The sequence below is a fragment of the Haliaeetus albicilla genome, chromosome 8, assembly GCF_947461875.1.
Source record: "Haliaeetus albicilla chromosome 8, bHalAlb1.1, whole genome shotgun sequence".
Taxonomy (NCBI): Eukaryota; Metazoa; Chordata; class Aves; order Accipitriformes; family Accipitridae; genus Haliaeetus; species Haliaeetus albicilla.
This window is the reverse complement of record NC_091490.1, coordinates 38,626,150-38,644,913: the sequence shown is the minus strand read 5'-3', so window position 1 is coordinate 38,644,913 and position 18,764 is coordinate 38,626,150. Positions and strand designations below refer to the sequence as shown.

At 49.2% G+C, this 18,764-nt stretch overlaps 3 protein-coding genes across 5 annotated transcripts in view; all 3 read right to left on the bottom strand.

Moving 5' to 3' along the window:
- Positions 1-598: 598 nt before the first annotated feature.
- On the bottom strand, positions 599-5,093 carry KLHL33 (kelch like family member 33). 2 transcript variants are annotated; one of them, XM_069789991.1, is made up of 5 exons: positions 4,951-5,093; positions 3,841-4,368; positions 2,657-3,590; positions 2,062-2,232; positions 599-1,480 (listed from the first exon to the last, which is right to left on the bottom strand). In XM_069789991.1, exons 2-5 carry the CDS (start codon positions 4,361-4,363, stop codon positions 904-906), a joined length of 2,205 nt encoding a protein of 734 aa, XP_069646092.1. In that variant the 5' UTR covers positions 4,364-4,368; positions 4,951-5,093; the 3' UTR covers positions 599-903. The 2 variants fall into 2 exon arrangements, with proteins under 2 accessions (XP_069646092.1, XP_069646093.1); XM_069789992.1 differs by having other exon boundaries at positions 4,956-5,093.
- A 1,737-nt stretch (positions 5,094-6,830) lies between these two features.
- Positions 6,831-10,835, bottom strand: NDUFA11 (NADH:ubiquinone oxidoreductase subunit A11). The gene is made up of 4 exons (XM_069789989.1): positions 10,680-10,835; positions 10,419-10,511; positions 7,895-8,017; positions 6,831-7,024 (listed from the first exon to the last, which is right to left on the bottom strand). Exons 1-4 carry the CDS (start codon positions 10,759-10,761, stop codon positions 6,912-6,914), a joined length of 411 nt encoding a protein of 136 aa, XP_069646090.1. The 5' UTR covers positions 10,762-10,835; the 3' UTR covers positions 6,831-6,911.
- Positions 10,836-13,795: 2,960 nt separating this feature from the next.
- RANBP3 (RAN binding protein 3) overlaps positions 13,796-18,764 on the bottom strand; it is a 50,829-nt gene continuing 45,860 nt past the window's right edge. For both annotated transcript variants that reach the window (XM_069789987.1, XM_069789988.1), the window contains 2 exons: positions 18,412-18,592; positions 13,796-17,471 (listed from right to left, as the gene is read on the bottom strand). In XM_069789987.1, coding sequence (XP_069646088.1) covers positions 17,428-17,471; positions 18,412-18,592 — 225 coding nt within the window. In that variant the 3' untranslated portion in view covers positions 13,796-17,427. The remainder of the gene's footprint in view (positions 17,472-18,411; positions 18,593-18,764) is intronic.

Below are 18,764 nucleotides of genomic sequence, written 5' to 3'. Positions count from 1 at the left end.
AGGGGCATAGCCAGTAGACCAAGGGAAGTGATTATCTTACTCGGCTCAGCACTCATTAGACCACATCTAAAATACTATTTTGGGGAGCCATGAGAACATGCAACCCTCCCCTGCACATCCCAGGATCCCCAGTTCCTTCCTCAAAGGTACCACTGGTACCCAGTATCTCCCAGGATCCCGATTACCTACACCTCTCCTAGCAATTCCTCCCTAGGATTCTCCCACCTCTCCACACAACAAGCACTCCAGGTCACTCCAGGAAGACAAGACCTCCCAGAACCACCTAGGAACCCCAAAGCCCCCAGGACCCCCCAGTGTCCCCTATCTACCCTGCCACCTACCTCCCCCAACCCTGGCACCCCCAGAACTCTCTTATTTCCTCAGGATCCTCCATGCACCCCAAGATGCCTCTCAATCCTGAGACACAGGCACACCCTCCCCCATGCCCAATGAACACAGGCACCCAGAGCCCCAGTGCCCTCCACCCACCTCCTGGTCCCCACCACCCATCCAGGACACTCAGGCCATTGGTCTCCTGCTCCTTGCAAGAAGCATCTGGATGTCTGGGTTCCCCAGCAGAAACAACAAGACCCAGATGGGCAGTTCAGGAGCCACTTTTATTCAACCCAAGTGTGGGAGGAAATTGGGGGATCCCCAGCTCCCAGTGAAGGGCTCGGGGCAGGGGAGTGAGTATTCCTGGAGGCATGGGATTGCTGTGTGGTGAGTCTTTGTGTCTCATGGGGTCCCTACAGTCTACGGCATGTACCCTGGGGGTGGGGGTTTACCAGAAACCACAGGGGGAACCCATTCTGGGAGAGGATCTGGGAGCAATTTTGTCCCATAGAGGTGCCCATGGATGCTACCTGGGGATCCCAGTATGGGGTGCAGAGCTTGTAAGCCCCCCTAGGTATTATTGGGGGTTTCAGGTGATCTCAAGGGGTCCTCAGTGCAGCTGGGACCACGCAAGGCAGGCGGTACAATGAGGACACAGGCTTGGAGGTCAGTATAGGCATGGGGCAAGGTGCCCCGGGTGATCCAGCGCCGGGTGCCTGGCTGGTAGGCATGGATCAAGTGGGTGTCCTTGTAGGTCTCATGACTGTACCCTCCCAGTATGAGCAGTTCCCCCCCCAGCACAGCTGCGCCCCCAGCTACATGGGCATGGGGCAGGGGGCTGAGGAGGACCCAGATGTCCAGCTTGGGGCTGTAGACCTCAAAGGCCAGCTGGTCCCTGTAGCCAGTCTGCCCGTCCCGCTGGCACAGCCCCCCGGCCACATAGAGCTGCCCACCCGCCTCCTCCATGATGTGGCCAGCTCGTTGGCCATTCATGGGGGCCAGGAGCTTGGCAGGTTCACCCGGGCTGTAGCGCAGCAAGGACGCCTGGCACTGGCAGGCCTCGTCACACCCCCCTGACACGTAGAGGGTACCGTCCAGGGCACACGCCGCGTGCCCACACAGAGCCATTGGCAGGGGCTGGCACCTCCTGCGCAAGGAGAGAGGGGGGGGGTGAAGGGCAGGTTAAGCACGGCTATCCTATGGTGACTGCCTGCCCAGGAGTTCCCCAGTGAGCCATGGCTCCATTGACTGGTCAGCAGGCAACGCTGGCCAACACCCAATGAGCCTCAGTGGGCAGCATCAGCTAACACATAATGGATGCCCAAGGGGCATCACTGTTCAACATTTTGTAGACCCCAAAAGACATCATTGGTCAACCCACAGTGGAGTCCCTCAATGGACAGTATTGGCCAACACCCAACAGCGCACCCAATGAAGACAGCTGGAAAATGTTTAAATGATTTGTCTCATTGGCAAGTGGCCAACAGACCTTCAGTGAATACTATTGCCAAAAACTCATTCACCACCCGATAGGCAACACTGGCCAACACCCAGTGACCCCCAAGGGACATGGTTGCTCAACACCTAGTAGACCTCTCCCAAAGGCCACTGTAGGCCCATTCTCCATTGGAGGATCAGTGACCCAAGGACCACTCAATGGGCACCACTGGCCAACGCAAGGGTCTCCTGGGGCAGGGGAAAGCAGGAGTCTATGTGGAGCAGTCTCACCTCCAGATATCATTGGCCAGGTCATAGCACTCCACAGTGTCTGTGCAGTAGATCTCCCCCGAGCTGCCCCCCAGGGCATAGATGAAATCCCCTAGTGCGACAGCAGCAAAGTAGCTTCGCCCACAGGTCATGCTGGCCAGGCGCTCCCAGGAATCATCCATAGGCTGATACCTGGGTTTGAGAGGAAAAGAGGCAAGAGGCTACCTGTTACCTACAATGCCACGAAGTGATGTGGGGACTGCTAAGGGCAACAACCCACCTACAACCAGCCAATTCCATAAAGCCTTGGAGCCACACGGTCTCCTTGCATGGGAATATCCCCTCCTTCTGGGCAATACCAAACCCATAATGCCCTAAGGCATCTCCAGGTAGGAGCCTCCCTGCCCTACCCCCAAAGAGCCTGTCACATTCCAGAGTGGGAAGGCACCTCCTAGTCCTACACCCAACCAGCCCCAGAATGCCTTGGGCCCACTTGACCAACTGCAATGCAGCAATGCCTTGGGTCCATGGGGCAGCTCTAGCTCCACCAACACCTCCTCTGATCCCACAATGTCCTGGTGCTACATGCAACCACTAGTTCCTCTGTAGCTCTCACCTATAGACACTGGCCAGGGTGTCACGGACCCCGTAGTAGCATTTTCCACCCAAGACGTAGAGGATGTTGCCCACAACAGCTACAGCATGGCGGAAGCGTGGGCCATCAGGAAAGTGTCCCAGTGCCCGCCACTCCACCTGCTTCACCAGACCCACAGCACTGAGGTAGCGGTGAGCAAACCAGAGGTGTCGGCTGGGCTTCCGGGCAGCCAGGTTGGCCGTCAGTTTGTCTCCACCACAAACCACGAGCACCTCTTGCAAGGAACGCACCCGGCATGGCAGCTGCGCCATGGGGGCCAAACTTGCTACCATGAGCTCTCGGAGGACCTTTGGGTCAGCTACCCCTGCAGCCACCGACGGGACCTTCTTCAGCTCCCGGCCGGACATGAGGGCAAAGCGAACAGATGACAGGACTTCCTTGGCTAGATCCTCTTGGCCATTTCCATTGGCCATAAGCCACCGTGATGCTGCTTCCAAGGCCTCCAGTTCATGGAGGACATTGAGACCGTCTGAGCGGAGGAGGCGGATTAGGAGGTGTGCAGGAAGATCCAGGAAGGCCGGTGTGGCCACCACACTGGGGAAGGTGGCCAAGATGTAGTCCTCTGCTACGCGGCCCACCTGGGCCAGCCCGTAAGCCACAGCAAAGGCCAGCACGTCCAGGCCAGTTTCTGGGGTCAGGCCACGAGTGAAAACATCCAGGCAGAGGGTGAGGAGCCCCCAGGCCTGGTAGCGCAGGGAGGTCTCGGCTGCCTCCAGGACCGCAGGCCACGGCCCTGCCACCGCCCCCGTGTAGGCGAAGGAGAGGAGGAGGCGAAGCTCGGCTGGGGACAGCCCCGTGGCCAGCGGGGTAGCGGGGTCGTGGGTGGCCTCCCGCATGGGAGAAGTGAAGAGGGCCCGGAAGAAGTCACAGGAGCAGCTCAGGGCCAGGCGCTGAACTGGAGGGAAGGAGGAAGAATGGTGGGAGGCAGCAGGGGACCCTTTGCACTGGGCAGCCCCCTGGGAACTCGGGTGTCCTGGCCCCCTCCCACCAAAGCCCCAGCTCTCCCGAGGACACCAGCCCTGTGGGCACCTCTCGCTCCTCATCCGCACCTGGAGCCTCAGCCCCCAGCGTGCCTGGCAGAGGGCCCGGCTGTCCCCTGTCCCCCTCCTCAGCCCCTCCTGGGGGACCCCCCACCCCCGGCTCACCTGGGATGACCTCGTCCCCTGCCCAGAGCTGGAGGTCGCAGCCCAGGCCGCTGGCATGGAGTTGCTCCATGGCTCTTAGTGTCTCCCACTGCTCCTCCAGGGGCTCAGGTCCCCCCTCCTGGGGGTCACTCTCCAGACGCGGGGCACAGGCAGCCACTACCCGGGGGGCCCCGAGGACCCGGGCAGCCTCCTCCACCTCCTTCTCCCGGCCGTGGGGCACAGTTCCCCCATAGGCGAAGGCAAGCACGGCCCGCCAACCCCACAGCGTGGCCCCAGGTGGCAGGGGGAGGCTGGGCGGGGGGCCCTGGCGCAGCTCTCTGGTCCTGCTCTCCAGGAAGCGGAGGAAGAAGGAGCTGATGGAGGCCAGGACCACGGCATGGGCCATGTCGCCCTCCGGGCCCACGGCCACGTCCACCAGCAGTCCCGCGGTGCGGAGGTGGTCGGCCGTGGCCAGGAAGTGTCTGGCGTGGGCCGCATCCCGCAGGCTCCACTGGGCTGGGGCTGGCCCCTCTGCAACCCACATCTTGCCTGTGGAACACAGAGTGGGGGGGTCAGGGTGCCGTCCCCACAGCCAGAGCCTCTGGCCCATGGAAGAAGTCCTGGCTGGGGACACGGGGTCTTGCTGCTGGCACTGCGCATAGTGAAAGCCACTGGATCCATCACCAAAGTCCCCCATCTGCCTCATTGCTGAACCCTCAGGATGAAGCCACTGACCCACAGCCAACGCTGCTGCCCCACAGCTCAGTCCACTGTCAATGATCAAACCCTCTGTCCTATAGCAGAAGCCACCAAGCCCTTCCCTAACCATTGCCCCATAGTCGAAACTACTGGTGCTCCAACAGCGGCAGAGCCACTTGGCACCTGGCATGGCTCCCCAGCAAAGCCACCTGTGCCACCCGTTTGGTGCTTGGCAGCGTCTGCTGTGCGCTCCCTGTCGCATGTCGCGCTGCCTATTGCATGTCGCAATGCATTGCACTGCGAGTTGTGTCTGACGTTGTGCTCCCTCTTGCACCGCTTACTGCCAGGGTGTGCTGATCCTCGCGTGGCATGCTGCGTCACACCGCAGTGCGCTGCACGCTGTTGCCCCCCCCTCCCCGTCACGAGTGGCACCTCACGTGTCGCTTGCTGTGTTTGCACGGTGTTGCGTGTCCTCGCTCAAGCCGCGCGTTTTGCAGCCCAGCGTTGTGCTTGCTGTATGCCGTGTCCTGCATTGCTGCGTGCTGTGCTGTGCCGTGCCATGCACTCGTCCCCCCTTACCGCCTGCTGCCGCTCCGGGAAGCTCCTGTGACCCCAGAGGCATGTGCCCGGGTAATTATAGCCCAGACAGGGCACGTGGCCTCGGCCGAGAGCTGGGAGAGGTGCAGGCAGAGGGAGGTCCGAGGCGCCGGAGTCCCAGGACAGGGCAGCAGGGACACTCGAGTCCCCTGAGGACAGGCAGCGGGGTGGGTGGAAGCTGCCGGGAGTTTTTTCCCTCTCTTGGGCAGCAGGAAGGTGCAGGCAGGGCTGTAAACCCCGGGTTTTACCCCGGGCAGGCCCTGTTAGCGGTCTCTGGCTCATCAGCCCCCTCCTAAACCTTGCTCACCACCAGAGCCCAGGGTGAAGCAGGGCCCCCTCAAAAGTCCTTGAGTGGGGGAGAAACAACCCCCCTGCTCCCCCAGCACCACGGGTGGTGACACATCCACCAGTACCGGTTGTGCTCCTGAACTGGAGCCCAGCCCCACTGGCCCCCACACTGAAGAGCCGGGGCTCCCCCAGCCCTGGTGCCAGGGAGCACATGGGGACATCAGCCCCTTGGTCCACCCTGGCCCAGCCCCAAGCACCCCCAGGACCATGCTGCACCCTCCAGGACCCCCACGTGCCCACAGAGAGCACATACCAGGGAGAAGCACAGCCTGCCATGGCTGTGACGACGTGTCCCCCTGTGTCACTCTGTCCCCTCTGCTGTCCTTGAGTCCCCCAATCTCCTTGACTGCTGTTCCCCTCTCTCCTGTCCCCTCCCCTCACACCTCCCTGTGTTCCCCTACCCCACATCCCTGCTTCCCCTAGTGCCAGTTTTCCCTGTCTCTATTAACTCCCATCCCCATCCCCAAATGTTCTGTCCCTGTACCCTCATATTCCCATGTGCCTGGTTGAATTGTGTCCTCCCAAAGATGATTTCACAGCCTCTCCAAGTCCATTCTTCAGCACTTATCTATCCCAACTGTGAGAATTTTTTTCCATCTACTTAGAATTTCCCTTTCTGCATCTTGTGCTTGTTATTTCACATCCTTTACTGTGCACCTGAGCCTGCCTTTTCTGTAACCATTAAGTCGTGAAAAAATGGTATTAGATCAGCCCTCAACCTTCTTTTCTCCAGACTGAATGATGCAGTTCTCACTGCTCCTTGTGCATCCTGTGCCTCAACCCTCTACACCTTTTTGGTGGCTTTGCTGGATGTGCCTGTTTGCACACAGAAAATTCAACCAGACACAGCCCTGAGCAACCTGCTCCAATTTTGAGCAGGAAGATCTCCAGGGGTCCCTTCAACCTCAGCTATTCCCCCATTCTAATCCTGAAGTTGTGGGCTCTAGACTTCCTTAAATGCTTATTGGAGAAAGCCCCCGGGCTCCTGAACACTTTGTTATGGGCAATCTATACCTACCTTCCCCACCCCAACTTCCTCATCATCAACCTAGAGCCAAGTGCCTCTTCAGAAGTTTTGACTCCAAACCCTTACTGATCTTACTTGTCTCAGTGCGGTGCAATCCCAACCCTTGCCAAAAAATCCTGCAGGACCCACTCAAAACTACAAGAACAATTCCCAAAAGACCAGACTGAAAACAGTAATTGTACCTCTCAAGCTTGCATGCACAATACAGACAGAAGCATAGTGCCTAGAAATCTCAGCAGGAGCAGCAGAAGAAGCTTCCTCTCCAACAGCTCCACCTTTTTTGTGTCTCAGCCCAAACACTGTAAACAGCTGGACGACAAAAAAATTTTGTGACAACTGCTGATTTGACAGTATCTTTATTACACAACTTCTTATTACATACAGCATTCAAAAGACAGTTCGCAGGGGGGAAAGGCTACATTTACAGCTTGGGAGGTCCCGTCAGCCTCCAGCCCTCCTTGTTACCTATCTTCATTAGAGCAGCGGTAATTCCAAACCCCAAACATGCCGTGGTACCGGTCATGTAACTGTGAACTGGAAAAAACACATCAAACTGTAAATGATCTATTAGGGCACAAGTACTATACAGTAGATCTCGACAAACTCTGCAATTTTTTCATGAGCTACTCACAGTCCCTTGACCATCAGTGACAGTTTGCCAAGAGAAATCAGAAAAGTGACTAATTTTTAAATTAAGTGTTCTCATCCTTTTAGCTTGCAATTTGAAATACCAATTTCTATAATCCACTACCCCATCTCCTTACATAGGCAATCTTAAATTGCTTATTTCAGTGACAAAAGTAACAACCACTGCTTCAAATTCTCATCAGCTCAGCAACTAGGAAAACTGAAGATAAATTCTATTTCACCACAATTACAACTTCAGTAAATCCTTCACATCTTTAACACTGAGTCTGAAAGCCTACAGAAAACAGAGCTGCATAAATACCTGCAGGAGTTAATCTACCCTGACAAGATGCCATAGGAGGAACAGCAGCAAGATACAGCTTGTCCCTTAAAGTGCATGAAGAATTCACAAGGCAGATGTTAGATTATATTTTGTGTGTAAAATAAATCACATTTGTTGCCAGGAAAATATGGATTTCCACAATTAGTTTTTCATATCTTGCAATTTCAAGTTATGACTGCTAGTTATAATTGGCAGTACTGGGTCAACTCTCTTTTCATTCTGTAAATCAGCTTGATGTTATCTCTGGTGTCCTTCTGTAGCAGTATTTATTTTAGCAGACCTGTACAATGGAGCATCAACGAAACTGGCATGAAATAGAATTCAGATGCCGAGATGAATATTTACCAAATAAGCCTGACATCAAGATTATTTTACATTTTTCCCTAATAGAAAGAGAGAGGGCTCACTTTGTTACAGGCATTATCTACATTTACCTCTTGCACCTAAGACAGCTCCTGTTGCACAGCCTCCTATGAAATAGTTCAAGGGATCCTCTGGTTCCTCTCGGATTTCGGCACTGAGGCAGGTAGTTACGCCAAACACAGCTCCTAGTGTAGCTGTAAACAAGAGGTAAAAAACCAAACCAAAACTCTTCAAGGAACTGAGAATTACATACAAAGCACATTTTTGAGACGCACAGTACTGTACAACAGCTCCTCTGGGAAAAAAGAGGAAAATGAAGCAAGATCTGATTTCGATTACCCAGGGGCATCATATCCTAGCCACTATGGTGAGACTCAGCATTATACAAATCCCAGCGAGTTCCTTCTGGTACCTCCTCCGGTCCAGCCATGCAGCCACCTGTGTACCACACAGGTCTTGAGCAAGCAGGTCCAGCTCAGCCGTTAGCCGGATCCCCAGGAACCCTGCTGTCTGCCAGCACACAAGGCAGGTGCATTCAAATGGCTATGGACAAACACCACCACATCCAGCTTGGTTATTAGCTTAGACTTAATAAGAGCCCTTCCAGATGACACAATGGGCCACCCCCTCAACAGCCAGATCGTAAGAGAAGAGAGAAGCAGGTTTCTCTGTAGCACGTTCCCCCAGGGCGTAGGAGAGAGCAGAGCTCTCTTTCAGCTCTGTGCTGAAACTCAGCTCACAAGTCCCTGTGAATCCAGCCTCACAGGGAATCAGCTAGAGAAACTCAGACAGGTCTGCTCTCCTTAAGGTTGGTTTGTCCTAGGACTTTACTCCTCTGCCTGCCTGGGGCTTGCAATGATTTTTGGATAGTAGAAAAATGGATTGAGTTTTTAAATTATTCTTTTTGTAAACTGATTTTGAAATTGAATTAAGAATTTTGAATCGAACTAAGAAACTGCAAAGTAGCATTGTCTTGTCCACTGAATTACACACCTCATCCCATCAGACCCTACATCGATATAACTGCAAACTTTGGCAAATAACTGTGTCAAGCAAATACACAAAGAAGCTTTTTTTGTTTGTAATACAGGTTCTTGATCACGAAACGTGAAACTGGCTCCCAGGCAGCATCTGCAGATTTCAATTCATCTTTCTTGGGAACAACAAAAATGTCCAGGATAAAAATTTTCAATCTCTATGGTAAACTAGTAAACTGCAAGCTCACATTACAAACTTCTGCAGTTTTTCAGCAGAAAATGCAATTATGCTGATCCTAAAATCAACTGAAAAGAGCACTGAAGAAACAAAACCCACAGACCAAGGACTGTATTTCAGCTTCCCTGCTTCCTCTGCTTTGGACTACAGGAGTCTGTAGGCAAAACACATTGCTTCAGACCATGAGGTCTGGCCCCTTAACAGTGGACAGGATAAGCTCTTCCTCAGGTTCAAGAATTGGTAAGAGGATTCAATATGCTGGTTTAGGATTACGGGATTTATTGAAGTCATAATTGGTTACATTATCCAGTCCATCACAATGACCTTCTATGACTCAACTCATTACAGGAGATTCCAGGTCCTGTTTTAGAGTTGAACAACTCAAAAATGCCGATCTGAACTGCTTGTGAACCGAACCAGCTTCCAGTTCAGAGCACTAGTGCACAGGGAGAGACAGAGGTGACATAAGCCATTAAATTAGACTGAAAAACAAGATGAGTTTGGTGAGAAGAAAACTGTGCACTTGCCAAGGGGCTGGGGGAGCTTCAGTCTTGCGGATCTGCACCTGCATCTGGAATAGCCCCCTCAGTTGCCTGCTTATTTCTTCAGTGTCCACTTTCTCTTGCAAATTCAAGACAACTACATGGTTTCTTCTTGGCTACACAGCATGATGGAAAAAAACCCCACATTTATTTTCCTTTTGCCATCAAAACCATTGTGTTCGCTCTTCAAGTGTGATTTATTAAGTGCAATGCCTAAACATATGAAGTAAAATAATGAGTTTGCTTCCACTATACTTTTGGCCCTAAACAAGCTAGTTTGCAAATACTAAGTACCTTTTACTCTAGATTGCAAAAAATGCATCACCTAAACTGCAAATAAAGAACATGTCTTTACATAAAGAACATGGGAGGCAGAGACTGCTGCAGATGCACCTTCAGCCTGAGCTGACATGGCTGTTCTTCCATCTCAAGCATTAACCCAGAAGTTCTTCCGGTCCCCATCGCCCATATTACTGGTGTTACCTTATCCAGCAGAAAATACTACCCACGTGTGAGTAACTTCTGTTCTATTCTACTCCGATTTGACATGTAGGTAGTGTGTTAGAGGAAACGCCGCAAAAGGAAACGCCAACTGTGAAGCTCTGCGCGTCTTTCAAGCCATTGTACCACTGCGGCTCTCGGCTTCCATCCTTAAAACAACCACCTGCCTCCGAGGCGTGCGGAGGAGGACCACCACCCGATACCGAGCACAAAGTCAAAGGCAGAGGTGGCCTCGGCGGGCAGGGCGGCCCGGTACACCGACCGACCGATGGGGAAGCGCCCGCCCGCGGGTCGCCGCCACCGCCGGCCGGAGGGGACGGCGGCCCCGGGCCCTTACCCATGGTGACGCTGTCCGCGGCTGCCATCTGCAAGGCGGCCAGGGCCGAGTTGGGCTGCTGCAGTATAATGCGGTAGGCCGTCCCGACCAAGCCTGCAACACACGACGGCGTCAGTCAGCAGAGCCGCGGCCGGCGGTGAGGGGGCGGCCGGCGGTGACGGGGCTCCCGCCCGTACCGCCTCGTAACCGCCCGGGCCCCGCTTCGCCGCCCCCCCCGCCCCGCCCCGGTCCCCTCAGCCGCGGTCGCCCCGATCCTCTCACCCGCGGCGGCGCCGACGCGTGTGGTGAGCCAGGTGCGGCGCGCGCAGTCCTCGCCCTCGGGGCCATCCCAGTAGCCCGCCATGGCGCCGCAAGGGCACGGGCGCCAGCGAACGGCGAGCTCTCGCGAGAGAACGGCGCGGCCCCGCCCCCGCCCCGGCCGCCATGTCGGCGCCGCACCGCCCTGAAGGCCGGGCGGGAGGCGGCGTCTCTCACGGCGGGGAAGGCTGAGCCAGCTTGAGGTGCTGCCGCCCCGGCACCGGTGTCCCCGCAGCACGGCGCCGTCCCCCGGCCACGGACCTCGTCCCGGCGCTCGCCGTGGCTCGCACGGTCAGCTGTCCCGCCGCCGGCTGGCGGGCCCTCGAAAATCCGTCAGAAGAGTAATGGCGCTTCACGTTTTCAGCTCGCACCCAGGCCGTGGCTCTCAGGGGGCCTTTAGATCTTGCAGCTCTGTGTCTAAACGTAAACGACATACGTTTCCCGTAGCTCGGAGCCTTTAATATTTCAATGCTGGCTGTTTCAGGGTGGTTTGTGGGGTTTTGCCGTTTTGGTTTGGTTTTGTGGGTGTAGTAGCTACAATTATAACTAAATAGTACTTGGATTTTTTTAATGAATTTTCAAGACTCTAATTCTCTGGCTCTCTCTGTATACTTGTATCTCCATTTTTTCCTTCTGAAATAATAAGGATGTTTTGACACACCTACCTAGGCCACACTGTAGCGTAGGCTGTACTGTATGCATTTATTTTTCCAGTTAGTTCTCAGTTTGCTAATAAAAACATTCAACAACTCACTACCATGCTTCCTCAGTGACATCCCTTCAAGCCAAGCTCTTCCAGTTCTGTTTTTCCCCACCATTGAAATAACTCCAGCAACTAAATGGAAGAAGGCCATAACTGGATTGATGCTTAGCTCAAGCTTTCTCTCACCCCTCTACTTCTCTTTTGCGTTTATGTGAAAATCTCATTAAATACTTTGTGCATTTCCCAGTTATGATGGAGTCCTCTACAGCACCCCTTTTCTGGGATAGGAGCTCAAAGCAGCTAGCTACTGCCCCCAAATTATCCCAGTAAATAGCTGTTTGTTACCAGCACTTACAAGTACTCTGCTTCCTAGGACAGCACTGGGGGATGCCAGGTGGCAGCGAGGTCTGAACTTCCCCAGCCTTGTCAGCAGGGAGAGAATGGGGGACAGCCAGGGATCACCGCCCTGTAGCAACCTGTGACTCAGCCCCTGGCTTTGGCATACCAGAAAGCTGCTGTGGTGGCGTGGACCTTGGGCAGGGCAGATACATCACCTTCATTCCAGATCTGTCTCAAGCGCTGGTTCTAGAATGAGTTGGTATGGGGTATATCAGCAACAGAGTGAGGCTCAGTCTGGTCTTGCACTGTCCCTTGTAGCAAGGCCACTCTACTGATTCCTCCGTGCCCCCAAAAGTGGCTGTTCTTACAAACACAAAACCAAATGCACCGATCAAGTACTCACTGGCAGTTTATTAAAGAAAGCAGTTTATAGGGCAGTTTTATTCCTCCTGCCAAGTCCCTTCTAAGCACATCTGACAACAAGCTGTGTGACTGTTCAGACAGCAGGACTAGAAAAGCCATGACTGCATGGTGGCATACGGTGCAAATACTCATTCCCCAATATAAACATATGGAAGCCACTAAGTCTTGCATAGGATAAGACTCTACACCGTTAAGTAACGAATAGCATTCTAACCTTTAAGTAGCTGTTAAAAGCTCTTCTGAATGTGTATTACATGCAGGGGATTCATACCACTCCTTCCACAGACAAGTGAGGTGGAACCGAGACTCCTCCCGACTTCTCCTGTGCCTGTACGTAGCTGCAAGACACAGCACCTGTTTTTGTGCAGCTCTTAACATGTCTCACCTATAGACCACAGTTAACCTTAGGGACTGGCACACTGCTGCTATGGTTTATTTTCAGAAGCCTGTCCTCAGGCTTCTGAATGGTGTAAAACACAGCCTAGGCAATTAGTACTCATTAGAGAACTGTTACAGTAAAACATAACAGTTACCTTACTACGAACGGGCAAGTTCCAGGGAAAGCCACATGTAAATCAATCTAGGTAAGTAACATTACTCTTAAAGCATCTAACTTGACTCGAAGTATTTTACAATTAACTGTAGACCATGGCTACAAACCACTTAGCTAATACAGAGAGTATTAGTTCCCTTAACTGTTAAATGTGGGGAGTGAGTTGCCATCATACTACAAGCTGCAGATGTTTTAGTTTCCTTCTGCCTCTGAAACTTGAGGACAGAACCACCCACCGGCAAGTCACATTCAAAACATTTCCCCACCCTCCTCTCTTTTGGCAGCTTTTTGTATGGCCTTATTCAATAGACCTCCTATCTGCATCTAAACTTACGCTCTGAACTCTCCAGAACAGGAATCTTATCTTGTCTGCAAATGGACTACAATTAGTGAGCTACTTTCCAGTGGTCAATATAAAAAGCATTTCCCAGGGGTACAATTAGTAGACACTGAGGCTTGGCATGAACTGTTCGGATCACTGTTACCAGCAGCAGCTGGGGCTTGACTGATTCCTTCTGGTCTCTTGAACAGGAGGACATAAAATACAACATTTAATACTTTGCTTTTCCTAGGATACATTAGAAGCCAAAGGTAAGCCACCAGAATGCAATCAGGTTTGGTTCATTTAATTCACAAGTATCCTTAGAAAAGGCATTCACTGCCTACCACCAGCAACAGAATTACCAGTGTTCTTAAAGATATGAAAGCTGAATTTGTTATCAAGCCCTTGAAAGGAGGTAGTCAAAAGGGAACTCTGAATACTATCTTTAAATGAGAGACTTTCATTTACAGAAATTATCTTTGAGCATTTCTTTGCAAGATACCTGTACCATAACCTAACAGATAGGAATTAAGACTGACTTTAGGAGTTCAGCTTAGCAATTCTCTCAGCACCTCTGTTGCTCTGTGCTAATCTTCACAGGAGGAAAAGAATTACCCTGGAAAGTTAAAATACCTTTATACATTCTGTCTGAATTTATCTGCTACCCGCATAATGGACTTGAGAGTTCAGCTTAAGCAAGTCAGTGCACAGAAAGACCAAAGAACAAGGGGAGAAAAACACACAGTGAAAAGTCAGTTTAATGAAATCTTGCATGACAAATTATGGCAATTATCATAATTTGAATTCCTAAAACTAGAGAAGATTACGGGGAAACATGGTAAACTTTCAAATATGTAACGTTTCTAGAAATAAACCATTTTCTATACTCACTGGAGAACAAGAAGCCAGTCAAACTGCAGAATGGGACGCATTAGGAACAGTCATTTAATGGCAGCAATACCTAAGCAATGGAATTGATTGATACCTCAGTGACTGGGAACAAGGGAGAGAGTCATTACAAAGTTGGAGGTTTCTTATTCCTGCAGGCTTCTAACAGTTTGGACATCTGCCCAGCCTGGTTTCAGTGGAGGACTGCTGAGGACTAGTTTATTTAGATCTTTCCCTGCCCTGTCTTCTCTGAAGTAGTGCATCATGCACTGGGAACTGGACTACAGAAAGATATTGTAACTACACATTTTCTTACCTTAATGTTCGTATTTCCTGTGGGTGTAATCTTATTTTTAATTTTATGGATAAGAGGTTTACTTCTGGTTTTAGTAACACCACCACTCTTGCAACATTTTCCCCATCAGATGTGCTCAATTTTATTACACTCTTCAGTATCTTTTTTTCCCCTAGGAAAATTTGAAAGGCTGTGCCCACATCAGTCAGCAGCCAGAACAAGAAGTACAGTAACATATGTTAACAACAGACCTAAGAGCAAAGATGCAGCAGGAGGGTGGTGAAAGGGGAAGATTGTTGTAGGAAAGCAAACTTGGTTGTTGTCAACCTCCCTTCTAACAGCCATTGCCCAGCACAGGAAATACAACACAGGGCTTGGGGTGTTTTGTTTGCTTGTTTTCTGATGAAAGTTTTAATGTAGTTCCCACATACATTTTGATATGGGTCTTACATAAATCCTTCAAAACACATGGGCATCATCTGGCTTTACCTGTCACTAGTTTACTAAGGCTTAAAGCAGAGAGTGAAATAAGAGTTTTGCTTTGGCATAACTACATCTTGCTGGGCAGGGCCTGAACTCAGTCTATAGCCAATTCTGTTAGTGGTTCACAGTTATATTTCTCTCTTCACTATAAACATATATGCAAAGATTCCAGCTGAAATAAAATTTGTATCAGTAAATAGTTGCCAAATTATTTTTTTTTTTTAGAATGCTGTAGGTGATTGTATACCACCACTAAACCTCATCAAAGCAAGCAAGCTTATTCCATTTTTCTGAATCCTCATGCACCATCAATTTCATTTTAGGTAATGCACCTCAAAGTGAGACTCTGCATAGACCCCATGGAGTTGGGACCACGAAGTAAAACCTGTTTCTCCACAAGTAGGCCCTGCTGACCAAGACACCTTACTAATTTTCTTTATGCTGACAACAACAAGCAGCTTCATGCTGCAACATTGTTTGAAAAGAGTAGTTTAAATCTGAGTATCTCTCTCATGTAAAAAGATCCAAGATCCAAAATGCAGATCACATTTGAAAATACAATAGTTCCCCAGACCTTGTGATGCAGAAACAATTGTGTGGGTGGGTATTAAGAAACATGCTGTGCTTCTGTTAATGAGCTGCATGAGAAGGGGTCCATCAATAGGTTTGTGCATGGTTAAAAAACCTTGTAATGTTAAGGAGAAAAAAAACAAAATGCAAAAAGGCATGAGCAGACCATCCAGAGAAATCACAAATGCAGTGGCACAGCTAATCATTAGCCCTTTTCACTCCCCAGAAAAGTAATCCAAGAGGTTCCTTCAACAGGCTACCAGGAAAAGCAAAGCACCCCCCTGCCCCAAAAACTTAAGTCTCCAACAGTGGTTAACAACAGATAACAGGTAAAAACATGTTCTTGACTCCCAGTGAAGAAAAGCATCTTTCATGAAAATAGAGGCAATAAGGACTGTTTTGCTATGTGAATAATTTCAAAGTTGCTTTTGTGCTACAACCTGGGTTTTAATTTTCAATTCATGCTACATTAAATGCTTCTTCCCCTTTAATTTTAAATGGTGCATTTTAGATCTCCCTTAACCTACAGGAGAAAGAGCAAGGAAATGAGAAATTATCTATCAGTAAAGTATTTATAAAGGAAATAGAAAAGTTTGGGGAATTTATAGTGAAAGTGACCTGGTCACTGTTCTTGGTGACTACCAAATTCCAACTTTGCTGGACAAGAATATACCATATGTTTTAATAACAAAATAAAACTCAACTGTCACACAAAAGGCCCAAGTGATTAGAAAACATCCAAAGCAAAAAGTGAGCTATGGTTACAGTAGGAGTACTTCAGAATTACACACAGGAAAACACATTCTTGCTTTTATTTTGGTGGAACAGAATACAATATCCTTCAGCCCAAACTATTCAAAGCTGGCAATATTACCTTTTTCTTCATGCTGCAAGACTTCAGGAAACAGAACAGGGACAGGAAGGGTTAGAAGTTAATTTTCTATTTAAGGCCGTTAATTCAGCACGATATTTAAAAATGTACTCAACTTTAAGCATGAATAGTTGCATTGACTTCAGTAAGATTATTCACATGTAGTTAAGTCAGGCAAGTGCTTAAATGGCTTGTTGAATCAAGCCATTAAATGAGAGCTGCTTTATTATACAGATTTATTTTAATGGCTGACAGAGCTCATTAAATGAGCCTATTTTATTCTTCCAAGGGCTAACAGCTGTTTCCTCATCAACTTTTCTGAAGGTGTAACCTGTATGCCTCCTACACTTTACTGTAGCCACAGAAACATAATTTTCTAAGAAAAATTGTATGCAACATCTATTATATATAGTGGCTTAGCTCTCCCTTAAATAGTAACAGAAAAGAACAGTACAAAACAATAGTTTCACTTTTTCAACACACAAGAGCATCTTATTGAAAAACTAAAATAAAAAAGTATCACCACAATATAAATCCCCAAATAATAATAATGAAATGGGAAGAAAGAAAAGGAGTTAGCAAAACGTCCTGTGGACTTTAAAGTCTCTTATTACCGCATTAAAAAAGCTTTTCTTGTGAACCACAATGTTTTCTTTCTCTCTGTTTACAAACCCACTAGACAGGGAACAATGGTGTCCACAACCTACTCTGGGATTAAAAGGTAAAAACATGGTCTGCCCCATCTGCAGTCCAAAAAGAGAATGAACCCAAAAGGGCAGTCAGTGAGCGTAGGAACTGGTGAGGACACGGTTTCCCTGCAGGTGGCCGAAACTCATAAGGGGGAGTAGGGGTTATGAAAGCAGAATTCGAGTTGGAACTGTGTCGGAAAGTTTTATCTCGGAGGCCTGCAAGACATGAACTACTGAAGAAACAGTCAAAAAGGTCCCAATGAAAAGCTGTGACAAGCTGTAATGTGCCATTTCAATTACAAGGAAGAGGGGAAATGTTTGGTTTTTTTTTTTTTTGGCTCATCAATATGATGAGCTTTCACGTCCCAAACCACATTCAGGTAGTTTCAAAGTCTGCTTTTTTTGTGTGGAATCTACTGATCCAGACCAAAAAACCAAACAAACAGAACAGGGATGCACAGTTCTGAAGTCCTGGAGCCTTCAACACTGCCTGAAATAATAGCTGGCCTGGGGTATCCAGAGATGCCTGCAAGATGGTGTTCATAGCAGCCTTGCAAGCAGATCGGCTCACATCTGCTATGTGCTGCCAACATTCTGCCCGTCACCTTCATCATTAGGACCTGAAACAAACAAAGTAGTTCTTTGTCATAAGAAGTATCTTTTGTTTCTTGCCTTACAACAAGAAGCCCTACCTGAGAAGCCTACAGCAGTCTCAGATTTAGGATTTCAATGACAGATGAGCACTGTAGAGTTCCCCCTTCCCCTCCCTTACATCTTCCTTCTCCAGAGTAAGTTCTGTCCACTGCAGAATTTTATGTTCTTGACTGAGCTGGTTTGGGGATCCCAGTAGCATCCCACAGCCTAAAAGCTCAGTTTCCAGCCTCTTCAATCTACCTACTGCTTATGTTCGTATTAATTCCCTTCTTTTTTTCCCCTGCAGTGAATCAGGACAGAGGACTGGTCTCTGTTAAAGGTTGGATGTTCTAAGCCATAGGAACGCAAAGCACAGATGACTCCCAAATCAGGAGTACAGAAGGAAGCCTTCCTCAAACTGAAGACTAGTGCTTTTCTTAAATTATGGTCTCCTCATGTACAATGAAATTAATCACACTCTTTCCATGCCCCTTTGTAAACTTTCTGCTTTCCAAATAGCATTCTACCCAAGGGTCAGTCTGGATCCTGCGGGCTGAAAGTAGTCCAAGACAGTAATCTCAGGTTTTATGTGCAAGCCTTAGCCACATTGAAGGCAAAAATGAAACTCACAACCACCCCTTAAAAATCCTGTAAACAAAACTAGAACTAACTGAAGCACAGATAACCTCTGCTAAACTGTGACATGTAACTCAGATGGAAGCAGCACAGGGGCCTTTTTACCAGTTTGGAGAAGCAACAAGAAACAGTTGCATTCAAAAAGGCCATTTGTGCAATGAGTCTTATTCCACAAACACCTGTGAGAAGTAACAGGCCAAAAGTACATGTATAATATACAATTACAGAGAAGACAGTATGCCTTAAAGAAAAACACATGGAAAACAGGAAACTGTTGTCTTTCTTGCTTACCACTTCCAACTGATCCTGAAGGTGCAATGACATCATCATCACTGTCTTCCTCATTTGATTGCGTTACCTCTGGCTCAGGTGCTACATTCTTGACTTCTTGCTCTTGTTCCACTCTACTCCGCAAGGCCAAAATCCGATGGTGTAATGCAGCATACAACTGCCCTGTATCTTTAGAGCTTGCCTACATTTTTTTAATATTCAGAAACAAGAAAAAGGTGCAAGGAATTACAACAGAATAAAAACACTGCTTACATAGTACATACCAGTCATGCCAAATTTCACAATCTACTTTTCAGTTTTCTCATACAGGGTTTTTCAAACTAGGTCAGAACAGGTTGTGGTATACATAGCAA

Coding starts and splice junctions, on each gene's coding strand:
- NDUFA11 (XM_069789989.1), bottom strand. CDS start 10,761: ATGGCGGGCTACTGGGATGGCCCCGAGGGCGAGGACTGCGCGCGCCGC. Junction 10,512..10,679: donor ACGCGTCGGCGCCGCCGCGG/GTGAGAGGATCG, acceptor CGTGTGTTGCAG/GCTTGGTCGGGACGGCCTAC. Junction 7,025..7,894: donor AGCTGTCTTAGGTGCAAGAG/GTAAATGTAGAT, acceptor TGTTTTTTCCAG/TTCACAGTTACATGACCGGT.
- KLHL33 (XM_069789991.1), bottom strand. CDS start 4,363: ATGTGGGTTGCAGAGGGGCCAGCCCCAGCCCAGTGGAGCCTGCGGGAT. Junction 3,591..3,840: donor AGGGGACGAGGTCATCCCAG/GTGAGCCGGGGG, acceptor CCTTCCCTCCAG/TTCAGCGCCTGGCCCTGAGC. Junction 1,481..2,061: donor CTGGCCAATGATATCTGGAG/GTGAGACTGCTC, acceptor CTCCTTGCGCAG/GAGGTGCCAGCCCCTGCCAA.